Source organism: Vanacampus margaritifer, chromosome 10, assembly GCF_051991255.1.
Source record: "Vanacampus margaritifer isolate UIUO_Vmar chromosome 10, RoL_Vmar_1.0, whole genome shotgun sequence".
Lineage (NCBI taxonomy): Eukaryota > Metazoa > Chordata > Actinopteri > Syngnathiformes > Syngnathidae > Vanacampus > Vanacampus margaritifer.
In genome coordinates, this window is record NC_135441.1 from 19,306,367 (window position 1) to 19,332,022 (window position 25,656).

Below are 25,656 nucleotides of genomic sequence, written 5' to 3' on the forward strand. Positions count from 1 at the left end.
CATTCACAGAAATATATTTAGTATGTTTATTTAGTATTTTAAATCACGTACTTTGCAACCAGTGAACTTTTTGTGTAAATTATACAAATATTTAAAAACACTTTCATGTTATATAGTGATATAAAAAAAAATGGTCAAAAAATTGTGTGCAAAATCAATTAGGAATGCAAACTGTATAATACAATGAAGAAATTAGTTTGTTAGACATTATTGATGTTGAAATACTTGCCGTGTGTCAATTGTCGAGACAATTTTAAATCATACACAAATTTTTACATACACATTTTAGAACAGTAGTCAAGCACATATTTTCATTGCACTAGTATATCATTTATTGCAGTGTTTCTCAGTTTGAGAGCAATATTACCCTGCAAATTACAAAAAAAAAAGTGTAAAAATAAAATAATATAATCACATTGTAATGGTAACTTACATAGACAACCTAGAGCAAATTATTGAAATAAATTAAAAGTTATTGAGGAGTACAAATTAGACACATTGTAGTCAAGTATGGATCCAATTAAATAAAATAAAAATAAAAAATTCAAATACATGCAGTAGTTGTATGGCAGCTGCTTAGAATTCTACACATGTTGTTTACTAAAACATTTAAATTCAGTATTGTAGCAGCTATAGTGTTTCATGTCATGTTTTTAATTATGAAAATATTGCTTGGAGGAATATTATCAGTCAACTTCAAAGAGTCAAAGTTATGTAGTTATTTTTGAGCTGCTTCATAAACGATGACAATTGCTTTGTTTGTACAGTAAATACATGGCAATTGTATAAAATGATATTATAAATATATGTAAAATTGTATAAATCCTTTTTATTTATTGAAAAATTGTATTTATACTAAGACATTTTAAAATGTGATTGTTACATGTCAAAAATATAAACGCATGATTAATTTTGTTTATATTATTATTTTGAAAAACATAATTGAAAATATCTTTAGCAATGCAGGTTTTTGTTGCTCTCTTGTGGCCAAATACCGTTACTACATGTTTAAACTATTAATGTGCCTTCCAGACAGTTTTTTTTTAGTGTTCTATTTACAACATCTCATATCATTTCAATATGCACTTCATATGATCATATTTCTATACAAACAAGCTGCGAAAAGATTCTGCTAACATTCCTCGCATCCCATTCTTGTTTCCTCTCGAACCGTCACGCCATCCATCATAAACCCTTGTTGTAGGTCACCAACTTGCAATCTGTTGCCATGGCGATCTCGGGCTCCAGGCGAGACACCTCAATCTGCGAGGAGGTCGGAAATAAACACATAGAGAGAGGCTTGAAGGTGAGATCTTAATTAGAAAAAAGGAGAGGCATGGGGACTGCCAGGGCGCTTGACAGGCGTGGTATGTTTGATTTGGAAGTTGAAGCCCTGCGACCTTGAGTCATAAATGGGCTCATAATGTACCTGTGACATCTGCGGGAAGAGGCTGATGGCCACGGGCAGCGACAGGCCGAACGTAAGCAGGCACACCGCGCCGTGGATGGGCAGCATCAGTCTGCGGTTCTTCTGCAGGAAGGGCAGCCTGCAACGTACAAGCTGACGTTTATTAAAAAAGGAAGAAGAAACATGAGTGAGGCCGCACATGTGCACATTGATCTCTTAGAAGCCTGCAGTTATTTTGGGAACTGCAGGGAGGGAAAAAAAAAACGCAGAGTTGTGAGCTTCATCTTCTTGTGCAAAACCACCTCAAGGTGCAATTACTCAACCTGGTCTATTATTCATTAAGAACGCTCGCTGCATGGCTTCATGAAAGAACTTCTTCTTTACATGTTATTGACAATAGCTGTAACACATTTTCAACCTAAATTGTAATACAATATGTCTTTCGTGAAATTGTATTAATTTATTCCCAACAGTCTGTTCTTTTCATTTTAAAGTGTTTTTCTTGCTGCTCTGTTTCCAGTAGTATATGTAGATTCTTTGTCCAATCAGATTTCAGTCTCGAACTGTTGCTATGTCAATCTAATCTGCCCAAGGCCAGGGTTATTTTAGTTTTGGAATTTTCATTTGAGTTATTTTTTATTTAATTTTGAGTTTTAAAAAAAACAAAACATTTTTCGTTAGTTTAAATTAGTTTTCAGGGAGGTTGTTAGTTTTTTTTTTTTTTTTGTATATATATTTTTTTAATGTGCATTATTTGTGCACAGTATTTAATAAACACCACGGTAAAATGAAAAAGGTAACACATTTTTTTACCTAGCGTTGCATTTCAGCTGAGTTAAATGAAAAAGCAGGCGAGCCGAGCCATTGGGAGCCAAAAGTCAAGCAGGCAAAATTGTCGCCTAAGCGTGATGTCATCTGAAGGTGCTTTTCTATTGGCTGCTGCAGATGAGGTCGCCTTTGTGTGACACACGTTCAAACGTCTTTATTCCGTTTAATATTGAAATAAGTATACTTAAAATCACATTTAAAATTATCCCCAAAGGCTCATGTATTAAATTAATTACCCAAAATTAAAATGAAGGATATTTTTGCTATAATTATAGTTATTTTTTATTTATTTATTTTTATATATATATAAAAAAAATTTTTTTATTTTATTTCATTAACAAAATTATTTTTTAGTTTTAGTTTTTTTGTTTCGTTTTCGTTAACTAAAATAACCTTGCTGGCCCATGTCACTGAAACTATATGAGCAATGGGATTGTTTCTTTAGCCAATCAGATTTCAGATTTGCCTCACTTAAAAACATCAGCATTTTTCTGTCCTCTGATTGGTTGGTAACATCCAAAGTAACACTGCTACAGCCAAGTTGGACAAGCAAAACACATTTGTAGTTGAATACATTTAATAATAATGTATTTTATGTATTTATTATTTGATCATGTTTTTAGATAAATATTGTTTCTGAACTGTGGCACAGGTAGTACACCCGTATCCAAATGACCCCTTCTGCTAACCAAAACAGCAGCACATCCTAAGTTTTTTAAATGTGGTGTCTTACAGCATGTTACTGTACCCCACACAGTACTACAAATTATATTACGTTATGTGGAGGCAGCACTTTTAGTGATAATTAGCATTGCAGTAATATATGATGTATTATTTCAGCCTAAAGCCTATTTCAGCTCTAAAGTGTACAATTTAACCGACATGTCTCTAACTTTCTATTGTGTATTTGAAAACGATAAGCATCCTCTGATGTTAAGTTGCGCAGCTGTCATATGTACATGGATCTTCGCTGTTCCAGATTTTCAGGTTGGAGCATTTCTGAGTTGGCCTCAGGCTGCTGCTCCCACTGAGCATTAAATCGTAAAACACGCCTTGTTAGGTTCTAGCATGTTGGGGTGGACATTTTATGCGTTTCATGGCCATATGCTTCTTTCTTTGCAGGATTACACAAAATGATAAATAGTGGAATTTTATTTGTATTTTTAATACTAGTGCCACACAGGCCCTTTTCTTTGACTATTCTTTGATTAGAGTTTTAATTTTTTTATTTTGCAACATAAGAATATTGTGACTTTTAAAAACTGGATTATATTAGTTTTCTCTCTACAATAACAACAACAACAATAATTATTATTGTTATTATAATAATAATTTTTTTTTTTTTTACCTTTGTTTTATTGAAATATTATTTTTTAATATTTATTTAAATATTATTTTTAATATGTTGAATCAGGAATTTATTTACTCATTTTGTTTTCAAATATTTGCATCACCATAAGAGCATTTAGCAATATTAATAATAATTAATTAATAATAATAATAATAATAGCACTATTAAATCTTCAAAAATTATGACTTAAAATTTTGTATTATATAATTGTAATTGTGTTAAAAAAACACGTTATTGCATTTAGTTATGACTGTTTACAAAATGTTATATTATGCTTTTATTCATACGTATACACTTTTTCAAAATTGTATAATACAATTGTATTTACTTATCTAATTTTCTGACTTTAATTATAATGCTCTTCTCAAAAAAATCAATTTCTATGTTATTTTATATGACTAAATCTGCACCATCGCTTTATTAGTTTTTCAATATTATACATGATCAATATTTATTTATAATTTCCCCTCAACTATTAACTGCAATGACTTTTTTACAATGAACACCCTCATCATTATAATTCTACGTTTTGTTTCATGATATATTCAGTTTTGCTTTCAGCTGATTGGCTGGACAAATTATGTCGTTTTCTTGCTTCACATCAAGGTGTGCAGGGTCCGATTGAAACGTAACCAATTCCTCGGCTGTTAAAGGTGGTAATGTAGGTTGCGTTGAGTGCATGTTACGAACCTCTCCAGGTAGGACATGATGATGGGGGGCAGCACAAAGATGGGCATGGGGAGGACCACACGTGTGAACGCCGTCTCTGCGATGGCCTGCGGGAGGGACGACAGCATTGCGCACACGCTTCGCTTCAGACCAACATTTAATTCCCTCCGTCGGGAGAGCAGATGGCTGCCGAGTGACGTGAGCGGGAAATCATTCATTTCATCAGCCGCCTTCCAAATTGGCACTCACGTGCGTGGCTGCGATTTTGGAGGAGCCCACCACTTTCCCGTTAGCGTCCAGCACGTCGATGCCTTCCGACAGCTCGTTGTGCCTCATCAGGGCCACGTTGCAAATGTTTGCACTCGCTGAGTATCGAGATTGAAAAATGAGAAAAGATACGAAAAAAGTCCCGGGCTGATGCTAATTCTGGCCCTTTAAGAACATACCAACTGCTGGAAATGGGACGAATCTCTGTATTATCATCCTGGTGGCAGGACTCAGCTTGTTGGCCTTCTGAATAAGCACATTCAGTCCCACCTACAAAGCATTTAAAAAAAAAATCATACACATGACACGTCACATTGTATACATATGTAACGTGAGTTTGATTCTACTGAACCATCCCATATTCATGTTGGGGCTCAGCCCATTTGTGCAAATAGTAGCTGCCGCAAAAAACACTCGACACCTCCCAAAAAATGTTTATAACTGCTTATATTTGTTTCAACTGTAAATGTAAAATAAATTACGATCCCAAAATTAATTAACTCATTCACTGCCATTGACGGCTAAAGACGTCAAAAATTCATTTGAACTATTTCTATTAGTATGAAAACATAGGAAAAAAATTACTGTACATTTAGAACAAATATAAAAAAATGTGTGATTAATTTTGAGTTAACTATTGAAGTCATGCAGTTAATTACACTCAAAAATTTTAATCGCCTGAAATGATTTAAATAAAGAAAAGAAAAGATTATTAAAAATTAGTGCCGTCAGGTGATTACATTTTTAATCGTAAGTAATCGCATGACTTCACTAGTTAACTTATGATTAATCACTAATTTTATATCTGTTCTAAATGTACAATTTAAAAAATTGTAGGTTTTCATACTCTTGTTAACAAAAGTGGGAAAAAAAGTTAAACTAATAGAAACAGTTCAAATGAATTTTTGACGTCTATAACCGTCAATGGCAGTGAATGAGTTAAAATAATAAAAAATTCATCTTTCAACATTACCCTTAAAATTGAATAGCATACGCAAACTAATTATTTTTATTTTTTTTACGCAGTGCACATACATGATTGACAGATTGACTGATTTGAACATAAACAAAGAACAGAAAAAACAAAAATGTATAAGATAAATAAAATAGATAAAAGACTAATTTAAGACACATGCAGTTATGAAGAAGACTCTCTGTGAATTCCACTTACAACCCAGGCTAAACCCAAAATGCAAAGCTTCTCTCAGTCAACATATATCACTCAACACGCTCCCTCGACGCCAATCCTTATGACAGAATCTTGTGTCATAACATTACAGAAAGATATACAAAAACGTGGCTAAGTGAGTTTTTTTTAATTTTCGAATAGTAAACTATGAATATGCAGAGGATTACAGTACAGTATTACATGTAGTCATGAAATAGTGTGAATGGTGATTCATTAAGAGGCTCACCGCAATAGACACGGCACTGGTCACCGCTCCAAAATAACCTTGCAGGAACCTGGATGTTGGCGTTGGCTGGATAACAAAAAGTCCAAGGAGTTATTTATTTATTTTCTTTACGAAGGCATCATGAGCACAAATATAGAGTGGTGCTGTTTACCTTCGTGGCATTGCGGTTGGCGTAGTTGACACAAGCGTTGTGACTCTGATTCAGCCACTGCAGGGGATGGATAGATAGAGATGGATGAATGGATGGATAGATGGAACAGAAGATACCTAGCTAGCTAGCTAGCTAAGTAAGTAGCTAGATATACTAGCTCGCTAGCTAGCTAGATATGCTAGCTAGGTATACTAGCTTGATAGATAGCTCGATAGCTTGATAGATAGCTCGATAGCTCGATAGATAGATAGATAGATAGATAGATAGATAGATAGATAGATAGATAGATAGATAGATAGATAGATAGTACAGTGGATACCTAGCTCGCTAGCTAGCTAAGTAAGTAGCTAGATATACTAGCTCGCTAGCTAGCTAACTAACTAGCTAGATATGCTAGCTAGTAAGCTAGCTAGGTATACTAGCTTGATAGATAGCTCGATAGCTTGATAGCTCGATAGATAGATAGATAGATAGATAGATAGATAGATAGATAGATAGATAGATAGATAGATAGATAGATAGATAGATAGATAGATAGATAGATAGATAGATAGATAGTACAGTGGATACCTAGCTCGCTAGCTAGCTAAGTAAGTAGCTAGATATACTAGCTCGCTAGCTAGCTAACTAACTAGCTAGATATGCTAGCTAGTAAGCTAGCTAGGTATACTAGCTTGATAGATAGCTCGATAGCTTGATAGCTCGATAGATAGATAGATAGATAGATAGATAGATAGATAGATAGATAGATAGATACTGTAGATAGATAGATAACAAAAGGGAGTTATACTATGTGTGTTGAAAATAATTTACATAAGTTTGCCTTAGCACAGTGTGCTAGCTTAATGCTAACACACAAAGCAAAATGCCATAGATGTGTTATGAGCTCATATCTTAGCCGATTAGAAAAGAATAACATTGATGAATAAATGAAGCAACCAAAATACAAAGCTGATATTTGAAAAGAGAATGGCATGGAAATAAGAAACATGCTAATATGCATGTTTGTTTACCTGCCATATAATGGTGGACACCACAGTCTGATTGGGCAGAAGAAGGCCGATGACCTACAGCAGATGAAAGTCAGGGAAAGAAGATCTTATTTTAGAGCAAAGTAAGTCCAAAGTTCATCTTCCCCATTCCACAAAAATGAGCATGAGAATGACATCAGCCGTTAGCCAAAGCACATGATTAAAGAAACAACAACACGGGACTTACAATGGGCGTTCCGAACGGTACGTAACCTGCGCAGGCCGAATAAAAAACAACAACAACAACACTGAGCAAACAGAAGGAGAACAACATGGATGACTTCCGGAAAGATCTTCATCTTCTCGTACCTGACATTCGGAACGGCATGAAGATCTTGTCGCCTGTGTCGGGATGAATGATGGCCTGAGATGACATCATGACAGTATGACATCATCGTCATGTGATCGGCCCGACAATGCTTGAGTGATTTCACCGGTTAGCGCTCACCTGTTTGACCTTTTGGGCTTCCCACAACTTCACAAAGCAGGTGAAGAGAAGCATACGGGCATCTTCAATTGATCAGGAATCATTGTCTCTACTTCTAGTCATTTCAATAATAATAATTTCATTTAAATGAAGACTCACTTGAAGGTTGGAGACTCCCGGTGGAAGTGTTCCATGCTTAAAGTCGTCCAGGAGTTTGATGCTTTCTTTAAGTTGTTCCTGAGATGAAATGGCAAAAACCACCAATTAATTATTGAGGCCATTTGTTCTGTTAGGTTCAACAGCGCAAAAGTGTTACTTGTAGTTTCCATAAGTGTCAGTCAGAACCTTTTCTGAGATTTTAAGACGGCCAATTGTCAATGCACTTTTGTTTTTTGTTTTAAACAAATTAACTTTAAGTTGCATGTAAAATAATGACATCCAGAGCAATTCCATGTAGACGTTGCATTGCTCATGTGAGGATTGCTTGTGAACTTACGAATTTAGATGCTTCATTTGTGGCAGGCTGATTAACTCATTCACTGCCATTGACGGCTATAGACGTCAAAAATTTATTCAAACTATTTCTATTAGTTTAATATTTTTTTTCCACTTTTGTTAACAAGACCATGAAAACCTAGATTTTTTTATTGTGCATTTAGAACAGATATAAAATTTGTGATTAACAGTGAGTTAACTAGTGAAGTCATGCAATTAATTACGATTAAAAATTTTAATCGCCTGACTTCCCTAATTTTTAATAATCTTTTTTTTTTTTAAATTGTGTCAGGCGTTTTGAATTTTTATGGTAATTAACTGCATGACTTCAATAGTTAACTCACGACTAATCACAAATTGTATATCTGTTGTAAATGTAAAATTTAAAAAAAAAATCTAGGTTTTCATACTCTTGTTAACAAAAGTGGAAAAAATATTAAACTAATAGAAATAGTTCAAATGAATTTTTGACGTCTATAGCCGTCAATGGCAGTGAATGAGTTAATTAGTCCGACATTACTCCTTTTTTTTTTCACTTTACAAAATGGTCTCGCAGGCCGGATTAAACCCCTTTGCGGGCCTGATCCGCCGCATGTTTGACACCCCTGATATCAAATTCCTCATAGCAGGGCGAATGGAGGAAAACACCACTTTGGTGATGTTTTTGGTGAGGAATTAGCATTTTAACATGGCTAAAAGATCCAAAATGTTGATTTTTCCCGTTGCTGTCCCTTTAAATAGACAAACGTAGCTTTACCTCAGATACAAAGAGTGTGCTTGGGTCGATGATGTCCACAAAATGTCTCAGGCGGCCAAGAAAGGAACCCTGGAACAGAGACGAAATTAAAATTCAACCAAAACTACATTTGAAAAAAAAAAAAGTTCATCGAACACCCTGAAAGTTAAACAACCCGGAATTTAACCAAACATTTCTATAAAAAATACTTTTCATTTCTTAATCTCAGTATTTGCATGCAGAGGGGAACCTTTTCAAAAGAAAAGCTTGGCACTGCAGGTCAAGCTCCCCCCCCCCCTTTTTTTTTTTTGTGTGTGTTGCCTTCACTGTCCCCCGTGAGCTCTTGCCAAGTGCAACGCGTGAGTGCCAGCAGTGTGAACAGACCCAATAATAACGCCAAGAGCCCGTTTGGCAACCCAGATGGACAACAACGAGGCAGCTTCAATCAGATGCCATGAAAGATTTCCATCACTGCCAATGAGGGCGGAACAAACCTTATTTTACATCGTTTTAATGATCACTCCTGTAAATGACTGTCAACGACCTTCATGGCTGCTCCTCAAGTTAAAAAAAAAAAAATCTATGATGCCTTCACCGTCTGGCCCTCCCGTGTTGCTACTGCAAGAGACGGGCTCCATGTGAGGAGCCGGCTTTAATTATGCATGAGTTCTCGCTCTCTGGGGAAAACACAACAAGGCTTGCACAGACACACTGCGCACACAAACCGCACCAAGATTTAGCGCTGATTCAAGAACTGGCCTCATTTTTAGCAGCGATGTGTCAGAACGGGAAAAAAACGTAGCTGGTATGCGTGTACACAGGTGGAACAAAAATATATATATATATTTGCTTTTCATTGTCATTTGTTTGCTAGTGAGCAGGATTACACAAAAACTGAAAAAAACTATTTTCAGCTGTATTTTTCATGTATTTTTTAATCGTATTTCAATGAACGTAATGACTAATGACCCACATTAGTCGTAAGTCTAGTCTCTCTCTACTAAGTGCAATTCATGCAGTTTAATTTGGATTTTTAAGAAGAAACAAAAAAAACAGGGTGCAATAACATAGAGTAGATAAAAAATTTAAAAAAAAAATTAAATAACTACATTATGATTTCATGCGTAAATTCAACGGCCATGAAAGGTGTATCTAGTATCATATGCGAGGACAATACATACATACTCGGGGTGTGCCCAAAAAATCGATTCTCATAAGAATCGCGATTCTCATTCAGTATGATTCAGAATCGATTTTAAATGTCCCAAAATCGATTTTATTTCAATTATTTTATACTGTCTTGCCCTTGTTTGTGTGTGCCTTTATTGGGAGCACTGTTAAGTTGTAGCCACATAGAAGCAAAAAGTCATGATCAAGTTATTTTATTTGAATTAATTATTTTTTATTATTTCATTTTTATTTTATTTTTTACAGTGTAGGATGTTAAGATGCTTCTCTGTATACATTCCTGAAGCGTTTTGTATGAATAGTCTTTCTTTTGAGTGATAAAAGTGCCACAAGTAGCGCGCTAATTAGCATTAGCGAGTCAGACTGGAGTAGATCATGACAATTCTTTGCATACCTATAAATTGAAGCAAAAATCATTGTCAATGAATTTTTTTTTAATCTAAAATCGTTCTGAATCGATAATCGCAGGCCCAAAAATCGGAATCGAATCGAATTGTGAGACAGTCAAAGATTCCCAGCCCTAATATATACACTACACGACACGTATACAGTCATAGTGTACTAAAGATAGATTTTTCACAGAGGATAAAGAATATATGCATGTGCCTATTGTTATATTGTCAATCAATGTGTGTTTTCACGTTTGTGTTCACACACAAGTTGTTTATAGGTGATGTCATGCTAGTTTTTTTTCTAGGCTATGATGTTTACCGTTGTGCGTTAGCATTACGCTAGCGGACTTTTGTAAGACAAAGTTATGTGGTATAGTAACATACACGATATGTCATTCTTAGGGTTGTTCGATACCACTGTTTTTCAGACCGATACCAGTACGAGTATTCAATTCTTGAGTCGTCACCGGTAAAGATACCACTAGTTTTGAAACATATACACACACACACAAACAGTTTCTATTCTTCTATTTCTCATTTGTAGTTCCTGATCATAAATCAGCCACAAGAGGACGGCCAATACTTGTATCGGCTGCCGTCTCAAGCAACCTTGAAATAAGGTCGCGAATCTGCTCGATATGATACCTGGTGTCGCCATTTCTAACCGATACTACTTCCTTCTTTTGACACCAATTAGTGCACTCTATTTTGCCATAACAACTTCAAGACAAGTTATATGTTCAATGACAAGTAAATGAGCGATCCCCATGCATTTCTGCACACAACAAATATGGAATCAATTTGCACTGTGCTGTGATGATTGACAAGACAAGCGAAGCCGTGTCTTCTTTGGACTTTGCTCAGTGCAGCAGGAGGTAAATAAATAATTCTCACAGGCTGCTGCTGATGAATCAGCGAAAAAAGCCCGCTTTTAAGATGTGAAGGTCACTTTCATGAAGCTGACCAACGCAAATGTTTAATCACTCATTTGCAGGCATGGAAAATGGAGTAATGGGCTTCATTCAATGGAGGGAAGCGGCTCATCAATCTAGGATGTAGGATGGGGGTGGAAAGTCGGGTCCCAATTTCCAATCATGAGACAATTAGGTTTTCACACCATATTAAATTCATAACCAATCATTCATTTTCTATGTTGCTTATCCTTATTATAGTTGCAGGTGAACTTGACTGGTGATGATTTGAGTGTTTTGGGAGTGTGTTCACAAATTAAAGTTGCAAATCAAGGCGCCATTGGTGACACCACTTACTACTTTCCTATTAGGGCTTTGGTAGCATCTTTGGGTGTTACATAAAGAACACATACTGTAATTCGCAAATAGGGGAGTTTTCCAGCGCATTTTATCTGCCACTTTAGTGATTATTTACTCTAAACTGTTTACGTAAACTCGTTCTATAGCGTGAGAGAGAGAGAGAAAAAAAAGTTGTCAAATTCGCAAAGAGCGCCCAAAAGTGGGAAGAAGTGGGAAGCATCCCAAGAGGAAGATGATGATGATGATGAAGCCGCCTGTTTTCCCACCCGAGGACCCCCCCCCCCCCCTCCTCCTCCTCCTCCTCCTCCTCCTCCTCGTTCAAACCAAATGTCACAATCAGATAATAACGATAAAGACGTCTTACCTGATTGTAGCGCGACCCCCCGAGCCGGAAAGCAGGACAAGCCTCCGCTTCCGCCATGACAGCCCGCTGCTGTTTCTTATTTATGAACCTCAAGCCCGCGTCCTCAAGTACAGGCAACTCCTCGCGGTTGAAAGTAGTGCTGGGGAAAAAAGCAGGCTCGCTGCCAGCCGCAAAGCCTGCTGGGAAATGAAGTCCTCTCCAGCCCGCCGTCGCTAGCGTAGCAACAGAGCGTGACTACACCTCCCAAATGATCGATGACGGGCAGCAGGCTGTTGCATAACTGCAGCGATCGATCGTGCCGCTTTAAAATTTGACGGAGAGCCGGAGATATAAAATGATCACATAAAAAAGTTTGCCTTATAAAGGAGGGATTAATGATTAGCCCGGTTAGATGCTGTGCACTAAAAATTAATTATTGTTTTCTCCATAAAGTTTTCTTTTCAAACCAGATCACAAAGACTAAGGTACAAAAGGGGGAAATCGATATCAACAAAAAAAAAAGCCAACAATTTACAAATTAATTTTAAAAATAAATACAATAATAACGAATACAAATAAATTAATTAAAAACAATAAGTAAACACGTGAAAATTAAATCATACAAAAGCAAATACATATACAATAAAATACATCATATCTCAAACGTAAATTAAACAAAAAATAAATACAGGAAAATAAATAAATGTGTGCGAAACAACCACACTCACAACTGGTCATTTTGAGTAGTCAATACCCCTATAACACTTATTTTTTAATGATTATTATCGGAATAGGGGGGTACACACACACACACACACACACACACACACACACACACACACACACACACAGAAGACGAACATGCAAATTCCACAGAGGGTTCGCACCCGGGACCTCTCTACTGTGAGTCAGTCATCATGCTAATCACTAGGCACCATGGTGTCCTGACCTAATTTGATTAACAATCATTGTTATTGCTTTTATGTAACATTCTAATTATGAGATGGTGAATTTGTGATTTCCAGCCTGTAACATATAATCATCAAAATTATGTATTTTTTTTTAAAGAGGACATTTCACTGTAATAAATCTATAGCACAGACTAGTATAGAAGTTTCTTCTTTTTTTTTTTTTTTAATTGAACTATTTAACAAAATTTCGTTGTCCATGAATTAGCCATTCTAATTTATTCATTACGAGTTTAGACAACAAAAGCTTTTAGGTTATGATACACAATCTCGATGTTGATCAACAGGGATCGTTGTAGTGAGGGCTCCCCCTAGTGGTCAGAACATTGTATTACATCAGTCTGTAATTGCACACTTCAACACAGAAGCCACAATGATTATAAGGGTCACACTTTATTCTTACGTAACAGTAACAGTGTGGTCGGGTGAGGCTCTGCAGGAAGCTTCGAGAGGTCAATGTGATACATGACAACAGTCTTGTATGGAGATAACTTGACTAGCATAAGTGCTTTTTCTACACTAGCATATAAGAATAGTACTGCAAGAACACTTTGTCCTCTTACAAAAAAATTGTTGTTTTTTTGAAACAGGAAAACATCCAAAGTTGAACAAAATGTATTCACTGACAATTTTATTTTTTGAACACCCTCCCCCCCCCCTATTTGGCTACATACTGTTTACAGTCTACCAAAACTGTTTACGATTTAATAAATAAAATAAACACATCTTGTAATTGATATTGAATTGTATATTGTCACATTAAGTTCAATTTCGTGCGCTTTGGTAATCATCTCAGACATTTTCCTTCAAAAATTGTTTCAGCTGTTTTTCCCCTTCTGTACAATGTATGCATTGTTGTAGTTCCACAACATACAGTTTTTTTTTGTATTTACAACTCAACTTTATTTATATTGCACTTTCACAACAAACGCAGCTGTGACAAAGTGATAATAATAAATAATGCTATTATTACTGCATTATTTATGCACTGTATTTTTTTTAACATGAAATTGCTACATTAGAATTTTAACGCAACTGCTGGATATCATAACTTGTTCTAGTAAGCATGTTTAGGCACAAAAAAAAAAAGCGTTTTTCATATTATTTTGTCGTTGTTTTGAACATGCATGCATGTCACAATAATGTGTCAACAGCACAATTCAGTCATATTTGAGTTCGTTGGAAGACCTCACATTTGTCTCTGTCGGCTAAATCCTACAACTCACAAAATGTACCTCGAGACTCGGCTATATTCCGTGGCACTGATGCCGCGGCGCCGGCGTCACTTGTGTCTGGAGCGGACCTGCAGCAGCGTGGGCGTCTGCTCTATGATGCGCAGCAGCAGGTTGTCGATGTAGTCCTCCAAATCGCGAACCTGCGCCTTGACCTTCTTCAGGTCCGACTCGCACTTCTCCAGCTGCGCCCGTTGGCGCTCGGAGGCCGCCTGCTGCTTGTTCATGTCCATGTCCTGCTGCAGCAGCAAGGAGATGAGCTCCATGTTGGTCAGGTGCTCGTAAAGCGCCGACCTGTCTTCTGTGGGCTCCTGTGGTTTACACAAGAGAGGACGATCTGTCGAAACGATCTCAGAAAGTCTCAGCTTTGATCTTCAAGCATGAATCGTGACGCTGAAGTACAGTAGTTCTATGTAGCTTAGCTGACGTTATGTTTTGCACTACTGAAGTCATATATTTTATGACATATTTTTGAAATGTGGGAGAAAAGCAGAGAAAAGCCTAGCAATGTAACTATAACTAATTAATAACTATACTGTGCTCCCCATTTTGGGCCTCAAGTGAAAAAACTAAGTTGAAGAAAAAAAATGAAGTCATCACAGCATATATTGATTGGAACAAACTTTTAATAATTGCTTGCTGGGGTATTAGTGTGCAGACCTACAGGCTTCCTGTTATTTATTAAGACACCTTAATGACTTTACTGTCTGGGCATCACACCAAGCTATAACTCTTTGAAATTAGCAGATTTTTTTTTATAAACATACTAGCATTAGCACTAGCATTCAGCTAATGTCATATGAATATACTAAAATATTTTATATTAAAGTAAATCTTCTATTTCTGACAATTAATGGAGACTTGGTAACATACATATGCTAGCATTAGCACTAGCACTCAGTTAATGTATGAATATACGAAAATATTTTATATCCAAGGGAATCTTTCTTGTATTTCTGACAATAAATGGCGATGTGGTAACATACATATGCTAGCAGTAGCACTAGCACTCAGCTAATGTTGTAGGAATTATATACTGTATAGTAAAATATTTTATATCCAAGTGAATATTTCCTGAATTTCTGACAATAAATGGAAACATGCTAACATACTGCTAGCAGTAGCACTAGCACTCAGCTAATACCGTACGAATATAGTAAAACATTTTACATCCAAGTGAATCTTTATTTCTGACAATAGTAACATGCCAACATACATATAGTAGCAGTAGCACTCAGCTAATGTCGTATGAATATTGTACAATAATTTATATACAAGTGAATCTTTATTTCTGACAATAAATGGCAACATGCTAACATACATATGCTAGCAGTAGCACTAGCACTCGGGGAATGTACTAAAACAGTTTCTATCCAAGTGAAACTTCAGAGAATAAATGGAAACATGCTAATTAGATTTTTGATCTAATAAACAAGAGGGGTTATATAGTGTGACGGAGGTTTGATGACGTTGTGTTTTGGTGTCGTCGGCCTACCTGAATTTTCGACGGCTCGACTACCACCTGCTGGGCGGAGCGTCCCGGGCTGATGGTGGACTTGAGTTTCTCCAGAACCGAACGGCTCTCTTTCTTCTCTGGTTGACTTAAAGGTTTCACTGGGTGCAGTCTGCAAACGCAGAGAGGTCAGAACCACAATGTCATTTGAACCCTTGTACCATCTCGTAAACCATTTAAAATCAATCGATCATTTGATTGGCTTCTTGCTATGGCCAGCTCCAGTTTAAAGCCCAGTCGGTTTAGTGGTAGAAATGTGTGTCAGATTTCATCCAAAAGCAACAGTGTTCATGGTTTTATATAATAAACAGTTGATAATGTTAGCCAATGGGAGTGAATGATTAGAAAGATTTATAAATACAGTCCAGTGTAGTCATCAAAACTACAATTTATCTTGAAAAAAATCTGAGACGCAAAATTGAACACTAAGTCCAGTTCAGGTCCAACATTCACTAAACTAAACTATTACCAGAAAAATCCAAGGCAAATTCAGACAGAAACGGAGACAATGACATCATGAGCTATATGGTGTATGTGTATTGCTGCAGGGTCCCATTAAAGGTAAACAGAAGCAGTATTGGTTATGGGCCATTTGAATCTAAATGTAAAAATGCGTACATTATCAAAAATGTCCTGTGGTGTAAATGCAGTCTAATGGAGTGAAAACATGAGATGACAACATAAATGCGAAGAGCAGTGCACAGCAACCAACAGAACTTAGCACAGCGTGAATGCACCAAAGTAGCCAGGCAGGCAAAGGGTGGGAGGGGGAAGCAGAACGACAAACTTTGCATGAATTGTCTCAAGTGAGTGCCTGCCTACACGTAGGAAGGAGTTGAGTGTATTTCCTGGTGCGAGGACGTCTCACCTGCTCTCCTGGCGGGGCAGGTTGCAAGCTGGCCGAGGCTCCTCAGTCAAAAGTGAGTGCCATGCATCGAACGGGGGCTGATCAGTGGTGGTGGAGGAGGAGGAGGTCGTGTAGGGGGCCACAATTTGAGACCTACTGGTTGCAGCGCTTTGCAACCCGCTGCTTGAGGAGCGTGTGATGGGGCAACAGGCGGGGGCAAGGGGGAGGTTAGCAGGTGGGTGGGTTGAAGAGGTGAGAGAACAACCCTGCTCAGATTTTGAAGGACTTTTCAAATGAGGGGCGACTTTGGCATGAAGGACTTCGAAAGAGATCTCAGTGGGTTTTCCTGTCACGTAATCCCCCAATACAAGTAACGAGTCATTTGAATGTAGTGGTGACGTATTTTTCAAATTGCAATTATAGTCTGAGACTTTATCTTCGTTGCTTTCCAGATTGGGAGATGGAGAGGATTTACTAGGTTGGTAAGACGATGGACCTTCGTTGACGAATGAGGAATGTTGACAAAGATTCCTTTTGGGTTTAACACGTGCGCTAACCGCCCGTGGAGGCAAATCCCTCTCATCTTGAGGGTTCCCATTATCCACACTGTCATTTTTGATCTCTTTTAAAAAAGCATCATCGCAACCGTCTTTATCGTCACTGGACTCAATCCTGAGATCAGATTGATCGGCTACAGGTCGCTCCTGGGTTTCACCGATGCTACCATTGTTGGCCTCAAATGGAAAGTCCTGGCAAACTGGAGAGACTTTGCACGTTTTATTCGATAAAATGGTTCTTTCCAAAGACGAGTCCCTGTCGGGTATGCTGGCGTCTTCAAGCGTGTCATCATCCTTATGGGAAGTCGCCTGGTGATAAACAGCTGTTCTAGAATCTTTTGGCAACTGTGGACTGATCCTACTTCTGAGGCGTTTGACGTCATCAACTGCCTCTGACTGAGAAGACCCATCAGAATCTATGAAGGTGAAATCGGAATTACTCGCATTCATGTTCAGATCTCCTAACGTTAGCGAGATGTTATTGTTAACGCCTGCCGTTTGACTTATGGTAGAAGATTGGGTCGATTCTACCAGAGGGGGAGTCTGACCAGTCTTTAACTTTGACACTGACAAAGAATTATATGACTTCTTCAAAAGGTCAGCAATAGAAGTATCACAATCTAAAACGTTCCCAAGCTCTATGTTGTTACCAACATGTAGGCTGGTTTGTTGAACATTCCCCCTGCAAACCCGCCCGTACAAGTCTTGTTCAAACAGCATCCCCCCCCAGAAGTCAGTGGTATCTTCCAAAGGTTCATATTTCTTGATAGCGTCTTCAGAGGTGAAACCCGGGGAAGGAATGTTTCCGTATAGTTGCGGGGTAACATTAAAGGAATCGGAGTTCTCGCAGTCTGGTGATACGCTTGATGCGGGTCTTTTACACTCCGACTCTCTTCCGTGCTGCAGTGAGGCCACTCCAGTCTGGGATAGCAGGTAGGCTTCTTTATGGACCGCCAGCTCTTGGCCTCTGTGGAGCCAACCATCAGAGTAGATCTCATTCGTCAAAGTTCTTACCGGTCTCCTTGGAGGTAACGGCGGAGGATCCTCATGGTATCTTTGTCGCTCTTGTACGAGATATTCAGTATTTAAATTTGCTGCAAGGTAACTGAACCTCTGACTGGACGCTAGGGTACTTTCCAATTGCGTCCGCCTGGGATTTTCATTGGGTGAGTTGAGCCTGTTTGAAGCAAACGTGTCAAATGAGTCTTCCCAGTCCTGTATGCTCACCGACGTGGGGCGAACGCTTGAACGTTTGGAAGATTCGGGTAAAAACTCCGGGAGAGATACCTGCCTAGCAACAGGTCTAGGACGCTCCCTCTTGATGGAACGTATATCGGTAGCGCCTTGAGTAGGACTGGTCGCACCCTGGCCGGAGGGCTGCGAAGCGCTCATAGAGGTTGGAGAGCTAAGTGCAGATTGAGGGGACCTCTGCAGCTCCTCAAAGAAGGGGTTGGAGGGGGAGATGGGAGTAGACGGGGGAGTGATGGGATGTGTGTGATTGGGGTCAAAGGGTAGGGAGTCAGTGGAGGAGGAACTGTGACAGCCTATAGAAGCACGAGGAGGGATAGGAGGGGATATAGCTGAGGCGCTTTCTAGTTTAGGAGACACTTCCAGCCTGTAGAGGGAAAATAGGGCACATTGGTCCTCTTAGTTAAGATTCCCGAACATTGTTCTCAAATAAACAGTCACCAATATACTGTATTAGCTGATATTTCACAACCACGTGGGACTTTTGGTTTATAGACACAAAACTGGCCAAATGATAAAATTTGCTTGAGCCAGGCATGAGATTAAACTAAAAAAAAGAAAAAGCAACGTAAACTTGCAAAAGAATCAAGCGTGAATAAAACATGTACAGTAGCTATTTGTTCATCATCATGGGTGCAGGTGAAAATTATGGCGATTGGGTGTCATCATCATAGTGAAATGGAGAGATGCATGAGCAAACTTAGTCCTGTTTTCAAACGATGTACAACTCGACAGGGACAAGCCTGGTCGGAAGAGGCTTCTGACAAATTCCATGACGGGGAAACCAGACACCACCAAACCAGACCGGACTCACCTCGGCTTGTTCTGGGAGTCTGTGGAGCTGAACCAGCCTCTGAGCCTCCCTTCAGAGGTGGAAGCCGCCTGGTTGCCATCTGGCTTTGCTGGGACAGAATCACTCCTACCTCCAGAGAATAAGGTCTTCCTCAGCTTCCACCCTCTGTCGGATGAATCGGCAGCCGAGGGGTTTGCCACCTGCTCAGGTTGACCTCCAATCTCTGCTGGTCGAGAGTCCTTGTCTTCCTCCTTTTCCTCTTTCTTGGTCTTGTCGAAAGACCAGCGTCGCCCCTCTGCGAAAGTACCTTTGTCCTCGCTTCGCTTGGTGAGGTTCTGTAGCGAACGGGACAGCGGAGAGCATTTCTCCAACAATACTAACTTGGACGGCAGGGTTCCGGCGCTCTTTGGGATCGACGGCTCGGAGTCGTACACATGGCTGCCATTTATGCACACGGAAGACTTGGACTGACTCATGCTCTGCTGGCATTTGACCGACTCCATGGTGGGATTTGTCCGAAGGACAGATTCTGTGATTTTACTGGCTTCATCGCTGAAGGCCCGCTTGTGTGTCAGAATGTTGGTGGCGTGCTGACTGTTGAGCACTGCAGAGAGGGGAACAAATGTGTTTTACAATAATGACAGTCTTTAGACTTTATTAATGAGTTGCACAAATCTACCAGATAAAAGACAAATCCAAAACTTGAAAAACTAAATAAGACTTTGAAGTGCTGAACTCAAACAAGATGTCAGTTTATCATATGGTGTGGGAACCTTCTAGGATTGTTAGTTCGACAATGTTTATTATTATGGTTGTACAAGTTACAAACAGTCCTTTGTATGATGCAACACAGATCGACACCACGGCAAATTAAAAGCACACAAAAAACATTACATAACGCAAAAACAATAAACATAGCTTGTGCTGCTTCATCAAAGCTTTGAATGGGTTAAGAACGTTTACGCTACATGCTAAACAGTGTAATAAAAGCCACATTTTATTGATTGATAGCCTCAACCTTAATCAGTGATCATATAATTACCAAATCAAATCCAGCAAAATGAGGCATGTTTTTAAAAATCGGGTCTGTTCGTTCAGTGCATTTGCCTTTCTGTGCTAGTCGCTAACGTTTTAAGCTAGCAAGGCATGCTAGCATTTTAGGCATAACAAAACAAAATACATCTTTTGTTTACCTAGACTAGTTTTGACGAAACACAACACACTAACCACGCTTATTGGATCCTCACAGAATAAATAAATAAATAATAATAATCCAGATTCATTATCTATGAGATTCCAAATGTAGGTCGCCTTTGTCTCCTCATCTCATAATTTACCGCATCTCCACAAAAGGTGACCCCGACGTGTTCCCACTTCTCACAGTGGAATGTTTTTCAATAAAATGTAACTTGATTGAAAAACAAACAATCTCGAATCCAGAAAATGGCGCACGCTACCTGTTTTTGTCAGATCTCGGTCTCCATAGTGGGGGTCCACTCGCGTGACGGCGGTATAGATGGGCGAGCTGGGAAGATCTGAGAGCAGGCCGAGAGCAGGCGGAGGCCCGGCGGCGTCGCTCGCCATGGAGGAGGTGCTGCTTTCGGAGGCCAGCGACGAGCACGACCTGGTGTCGGCCGACTTTTTCAGCTTCCCTTTGAAGAAATCTTTCACCACACTCCTTTTTTCCCCCGTTATCTCCACGTCTCGCCCACGTGCGGCGCCCCCGCTTCCGTCACCTAATGTCTGCCCCGGGGGGGTCATGGAGAGGGCGGCGTAGCGGCCCGGCACGATGGCCGAGGTAGACTCCATGTCAGGGCGCTTCCTCCCCGTGACGCGATCCTTGAGTTTGCCGAAAGCGGAGCGCCGACCGTCCTTGGCGGTGAGGTCGAACATGCTGGCCGTCATGTTGTTGCGGGTGAATTGCACCGTCAGCTGCAATTCGCCACGCTCCTTCGCCTTTCGGCCCGCCTTTGAGTGCAGCTTGAACCACCTGGGGTCATCACACAGAGGACACAGTGACACTTCAGCTTCATCTTCATCGTCTCATACGTATTTATAGCTTGATAAATGTAACGGCTTCCCCTCTTGTGGGAAGACCTGCTACAAGATGCGTTCATTTGTGACGTTCGAGGTGTTTGATGGGCTTGTTCTTGGACTCATCCAAGCATGTCTTTATCAAGGTCAGTGATGTTCGGTGAGGTTCATGACACCTCTGGAGTCAGATATAAAAAAAATGAAACATCATTTAATTTCATGTAACTAGACAAAGAGCGATTTCTGCAAAAAATGCGTAGGAACGCTGGAAAGCTGAATATATGTGCTTATGAAGTAAATTGAAAGATAAATCACTAAAATGTGGTACAAGCGGGGTTCGAACCCAGGTACTCCGTGGTGGAAGGCAATTGCTCTAACCACTGATCTAATGTGACTTGTTTAAAATCAATTGGTATACAATCAGTTGGCCATGGATATATTTGCAATGTACAGTCGAAGGTGGCATTCGAACCCATGACTTGCTGGTTACCACCACTGAGCAGTATGAGACAGGTGGTAATGATTCAGCATTCCCACAATAATTGAAAGTATTTTTTGGGGGGGTACGCTTCACATGCATGGAACGGCCAACAGGGGGCGAACTGCCTCACCTGCCTTCCCTGACAACACATCCCTTATCAAGACTCAAGGTTTCTCTTTATGGACCTTTGTGCATTGGGAACAGAATATTACACCCCTCGAACTGTTCCTCTAAAGCAGAGGTGGGCATCGAGGGCCGGAGTCCTGCAGGTTTTGCATGTTGCCCTTCTCCAACACAGCTGATATATGATCAGCTCATCAGCAAGCTCTGCATAAGCCTGATAACGATCCTGTTGATTGGAATCAGCTTGTGTTGGAAGTGAGAAAACTCGAGGACCGAGATTGCCCACCTCTGCTCTAAAGCATACAATTATCCAAAATGACTTTATAAAATAAAATAAAGTAAGAATAAAGGGCCCTAAGGAGGCTAGTCCAAACCGATGAATTAAGTCTTTGATCAAGAGGTGCGTGCCAAAAAAAAAACGTCTTTGAACCGGACCGCCCAACTCAAGAGTATTGAATAGATAATAGCATAAAGCAAATCGTAGTTCTAATTTTTTTAATTGGTTCAAAATGGCTAATCCAGCCCAAAGTCTCATCTAAACATAATGAAGCGTTTAGCTCGATATTGACATGGAAAAACGGATCACTTTCTTATTATTAGATCGTAAATTTATACTTTATGTACACTTCTATATATTATACAACAATGTGTAAATTGCGAAATTCTTAGGCCACCGTTCATTGCGTTTCATTACGTCTAAAATAAACATATTTACTGGTACGGTAATTAATAAACCGCCACCAAGGCCAATGGTTGTCCATTTGTTTGTTAGTAGGCTACTTCCTGGTTCATGGAGGATGAAGGATAGATAGGCGGCGCCATTAGGATTCTGGTCTCATTGAAACCAAATGTATTCTCAAGTTGATCAAGATCCTTTCCCAGGGTCCGTTCGAAACATCACCCTTCTAAAAAGTCCTTTTGTAATTGTGTCTGTATTTTTTCATAACCGTATTTGTCCTATTAAATGTTATGACTATGTCACAATAAGTAGGTTTAAAGATCAAATCAATGACCTCTCGACTTTGATGATCCAAAGAAAATGGCTGCCATTTATTTATTATTTATTTTAAGTCATTAAAAACTTTTTGCACAACGCTGTATTGTTATTTTATCTGCATTGTTGTCCATTTTAGAAGTTTCTTATATCTGTGTAAAGCCCAACATGTGCAATATATATATCATAAATCAACTTTGCTTGCCATGTAGCATTTGGCGCCGGAACAAAAATGAACAACAACAAAAAGATTGATTTCCTTTTGGAAATGCCTCCCGCATATTACATAATCAGTCGATATCGCCGGAGGGCTTGTGCTCACAACGCGACCGCTGACTTTGACAAACAAAAACTTTACAAGCCTTTCAAGCTTAAGCCCACATCTGAAGCACGACTACACTTGAGAACTTCCACGACAATAACGCTCAAGTCCACAAACGGAATCGCAGCATTCCCGAGTGCGTGTTCCGCGGCGTCTGTGGACACTCGCAAAAGGGCGGGCGGAGGAGCCGCAATTGAAGCCAGATGTGCTGCGATGGTGGAAATGTTTCACATCGCACCAGTCTTGTTACGTCACATCCCCCCAAAAACAGTCATTCTTCTAAAACGGAGATTTCATAAAGGATTCTGAACTTTGACTAGTCATGTTTATGTCTAAAGTCAATTTAGAAGCCACGTTATTTGACAAAATTGAAAGACGTTGACTTTGACCGTAATAGTCCAGGCTTCGGTGACCGAGAGGTGAAAATGATGTCACGTGATGTTACAGTATGTCCTGGCCTGAACTGCTCTCGAGCCAGTTGAGGAAGCTATGAGGAATTTGATCTGCATGTGTGACTTCACTGTTCACTCCAACATCACCAAAGTGAAAGCCCATCTTCACCAGTGTCAGAAATAAAAGTGCAATAATTGCCTCACTAACTCAAAGGTGACGATTCATGGATATTACTGAACAGTAGAAGTCAAGGGTACAAAAATATAGAAGCTTTGTCAGTTGTTAAGCTATTGTAAGCCTCTAGGGTGAATACTATTTTTCTTTGCGGAGAGTTTAAAGTATCTCGTAGGACTACTTAGAAGAGGGAGTGACAATAACCGGCTCTAAACTGCATCGTTAAAAGAGCGACAAAGACAAAAGAATAGTCGACCTGACAAAACATAGTAATGGTGGCCGGGCTGCTGAAGAGCAGTGCAGATGAATTCTCGAGCAAGGCTGTGCTAATCGCAAATTTGGAAAATTTCGGAATATGTTCATGGTCAGGGACTGGCAAAATGCGGTATGCACTCCCCCTAGTGGTACCCAAAGGAATTACTGCACAAGTACCATTCAGTTGTTTTTTTAGTTCAATACATTTAAAGTGAATGTTTATTTATTGTTTAGTCAGTGTTTAAGTAAGTAAACTAACCGTTATGCTTATGTTTAAAAATGTTTAATATATATATATATTTATGTGAGGACAGTTGCCATCATATGCCACAAGTTAAAGTAGCACTAAGGAACTTTTCAACCTTAATAAAATATATTCATAACTCTTATGATGAAACATCGACTTAAAAACTAGTTGAATGGTACCTTTGCCATGGCCTTAGGGGGTCTGTATCATTTTTACTGGCACTAAACAACTTTGAGGAGGATGGTAGGAACACTGCCACACCAAAAAACGATGTTAAAATGTGCTGAGTGCTTTATGGCATACGTCAGTTCACCCTTTACCCATTCGTTACAAAAGACGGAAGTCAATTTGAATGTCGTGAGCTAAAAAAAAATGACGCAATGCGCTTGTCCTCATGAGAAATGTGGTCTTCGTTACCAACTTACTGTACTCAACGTACACTGAAAGTTCCTTAGTTTTGCTTTGAGTAATATTTAAGGTTAATACTCCTGTAAAGTAATTTCCCCACATAGTTTAAGACAGGAGTCCACGACATGGCCGAGTGATTGGACATTGTGATTTCCTAGGAACGTTGTAAATGTGACCATTTGACAATGTAAACACGATTTACAGGGAGATATGTTATATATTGATATTTAAGAGAAAAGCGAATGATATGTATTATAGATCTTCAAGTGAGCCCAAATCACGTGACATTGCGTTGAGAAACACTTACTGGTCTCTGGGGCACGCGCCTTCCCGAAACATACGATCCAGCGGGATGACAGTCTGGCCCAGGAACACGTCGAGTCCAATCAGGACTCTGTGCATGACGGTGATCACCAAGTCGGCGCTGCCGGGCGGGTAAGCTCCGCGGCCGCCTCCAGCCTCCTCCTCCTCCTCCTCCTCCTCCCCCAAGATGCCCGGGAGGAGCTCGAAGCAGCACTCCTCGGACCACACGGGCACCTCGGCCTTGTCCACCAGGCCCGTGGTGTACTTGTCCTTGCCCACCTGGACCACCGCGTACAGGTAGCGGCTGCCATGCTTGCTCCTGGTCCGCAGTCCCCTGGCGCGGAGGACGGTGACATTGACGTGCGTGGGCACCCATCGCTGCTCGTCGTCCAGGTCGACGAGCGACATCATCTTGGAGCGCTGCTTTTTCGGGTGTCACTTGTCAGACTGCGGGGCGACACAACACGTCCATCCCGGAACACGACCAGCCCGCCCCGCCAAGCACACCGCGCTGAAGGAAGAAACGGCGCAGATCCGTTAAAGCTGCAGAATTAGCCAGCCGTGCACCACCACTAAAATAAAATGGCACTGTACTGTACCGGAATGTCAACACATGCTGAAGTTGTTCTGGGCGGAACCATCACGGTCACGTGATCACCACTGAAGACGAGGAAGGGAGGGGGGGTCTTATCTGTGAGGACCACGTGCGATCAATGTGCAGATCCATCATCGCGTCGCGTGATGACGATGCAACATCAACGTGCAAACGATTTAGACGATGACGTCACGCAC

General features: G+C 39.8%; 2 protein-coding genes across 4 annotated transcripts; both read right to left on the reverse strand.

Moving 5' to 3' along the window:
* Positions 1-12: 12 nt before the first annotated feature.
* sfxn5b (sideroflexin 5b) lies at positions 13-12,160 on the reverse strand. The gene is made up of 14 exons (XM_077578797.1): positions 11,994-12,160; positions 8,800-8,868; positions 7,707-7,784; positions 7,569-7,595; positions 7,430-7,484; positions 7,308-7,333; positions 7,103-7,156; positions 6,090-6,146; positions 5,939-6,004; positions 4,703-4,793; positions 4,506-4,621; positions 4,278-4,363; positions 1,430-1,547; positions 13-1,263 (listed from the first exon to the last, which is right to left on the reverse strand). Exons 1-14 carry the CDS (start codon positions 12,048-12,050, stop codon positions 1,186-1,188), a joined length of 978 nt encoding a protein of 325 aa, XP_077434923.1. The 5' UTR covers positions 12,051-12,160; the 3' UTR covers positions 13-1,185.
* Positions 12,161-13,317: 1,157 nt separating this feature from the next.
* On the reverse strand, positions 13,318-25,603 carry rab11fip5b (RAB11 family interacting protein 5b (class I)). Of its 3 annotated transcripts, XM_077578834.1 has the most exons (7): positions 25,464-25,603; positions 24,869-25,375; positions 20,588-21,120; positions 19,152-19,734; positions 16,554-18,704; positions 15,668-15,797; positions 13,318-14,483 (listed from the first exon to the last, which is right to left on the reverse strand). In XM_077578834.1, exons 2-7 carry the CDS (start codon positions 25,273-25,275, stop codon positions 14,223-14,225), a joined length of 4,065 nt encoding a protein of 1,354 aa, XP_077434960.1. In that variant the 5' UTR covers positions 25,276-25,375; positions 25,464-25,603; the 3' UTR covers positions 13,318-14,222. The 3 variants fall into 3 exon arrangements, with proteins under 3 accessions (XP_077434960.1, XP_077434959.1, XP_077434961.1); XM_077578833.1 differs by having other exon boundaries at positions 24,869-25,508; XM_077578835.1 differs by lacking the exon at positions 16,554-18,704 and having other exon boundaries at positions 24,869-25,508.
* Between the last annotated feature and the right edge of the window lie 53 nt (positions 25,604-25,656).

What these genes read in the sequence shown, in the direction of transcription:
- sfxn5b (XM_077578797.1), bottom strand. Translation starts at nt 12,050, where the DNA reads ATGGCGGAAGCGGAGGCTTGTCCTGCTTTCCGGCTCGGGGGGTCGCGC. An exon ending in CGGGAGTCTCCAACCTTCAA is followed by an intron (nt 7,596 to 7,706) that starts GTGAGTCTTCAT and finishes TGCTTTGTGAAG; the next exon opens with TTGTGGGAAGCCCAAAAGGT. An exon ending in ATCATGTCCTACCTGGAGAG is followed by an intron (nt 1,548 to 4,277) that starts GTTCGTAACATG and finishes TGTACGTTGCAG; the next exon opens with GCTGCCCTTCCTGCAGAAGA.
- rab11fip5b (XM_077578834.1), bottom strand. Translation starts at nt 25,275, where the DNA reads ATGATGTCGCTCGTCGACCTGGACGACGAGCAGCGATGGGTGCCCACG. An exon ending in GACTCCCAGAACAAGCCGAG is followed by an intron (nt 18,705 to 19,151) that starts GTGAGTCCGGTC and finishes TTCCCTCTACAG; the next exon opens with GCTGGAAGTGTCTCCTAAAC. An exon ending in CTGCCCCGCCAGGAGAGCAG is followed by an intron (nt 15,798 to 16,553) that starts GTGAGACGTCCT and finishes CTGCGTTTGCAG; the next exon opens with ACTGCACCCAGTGAAACCTT.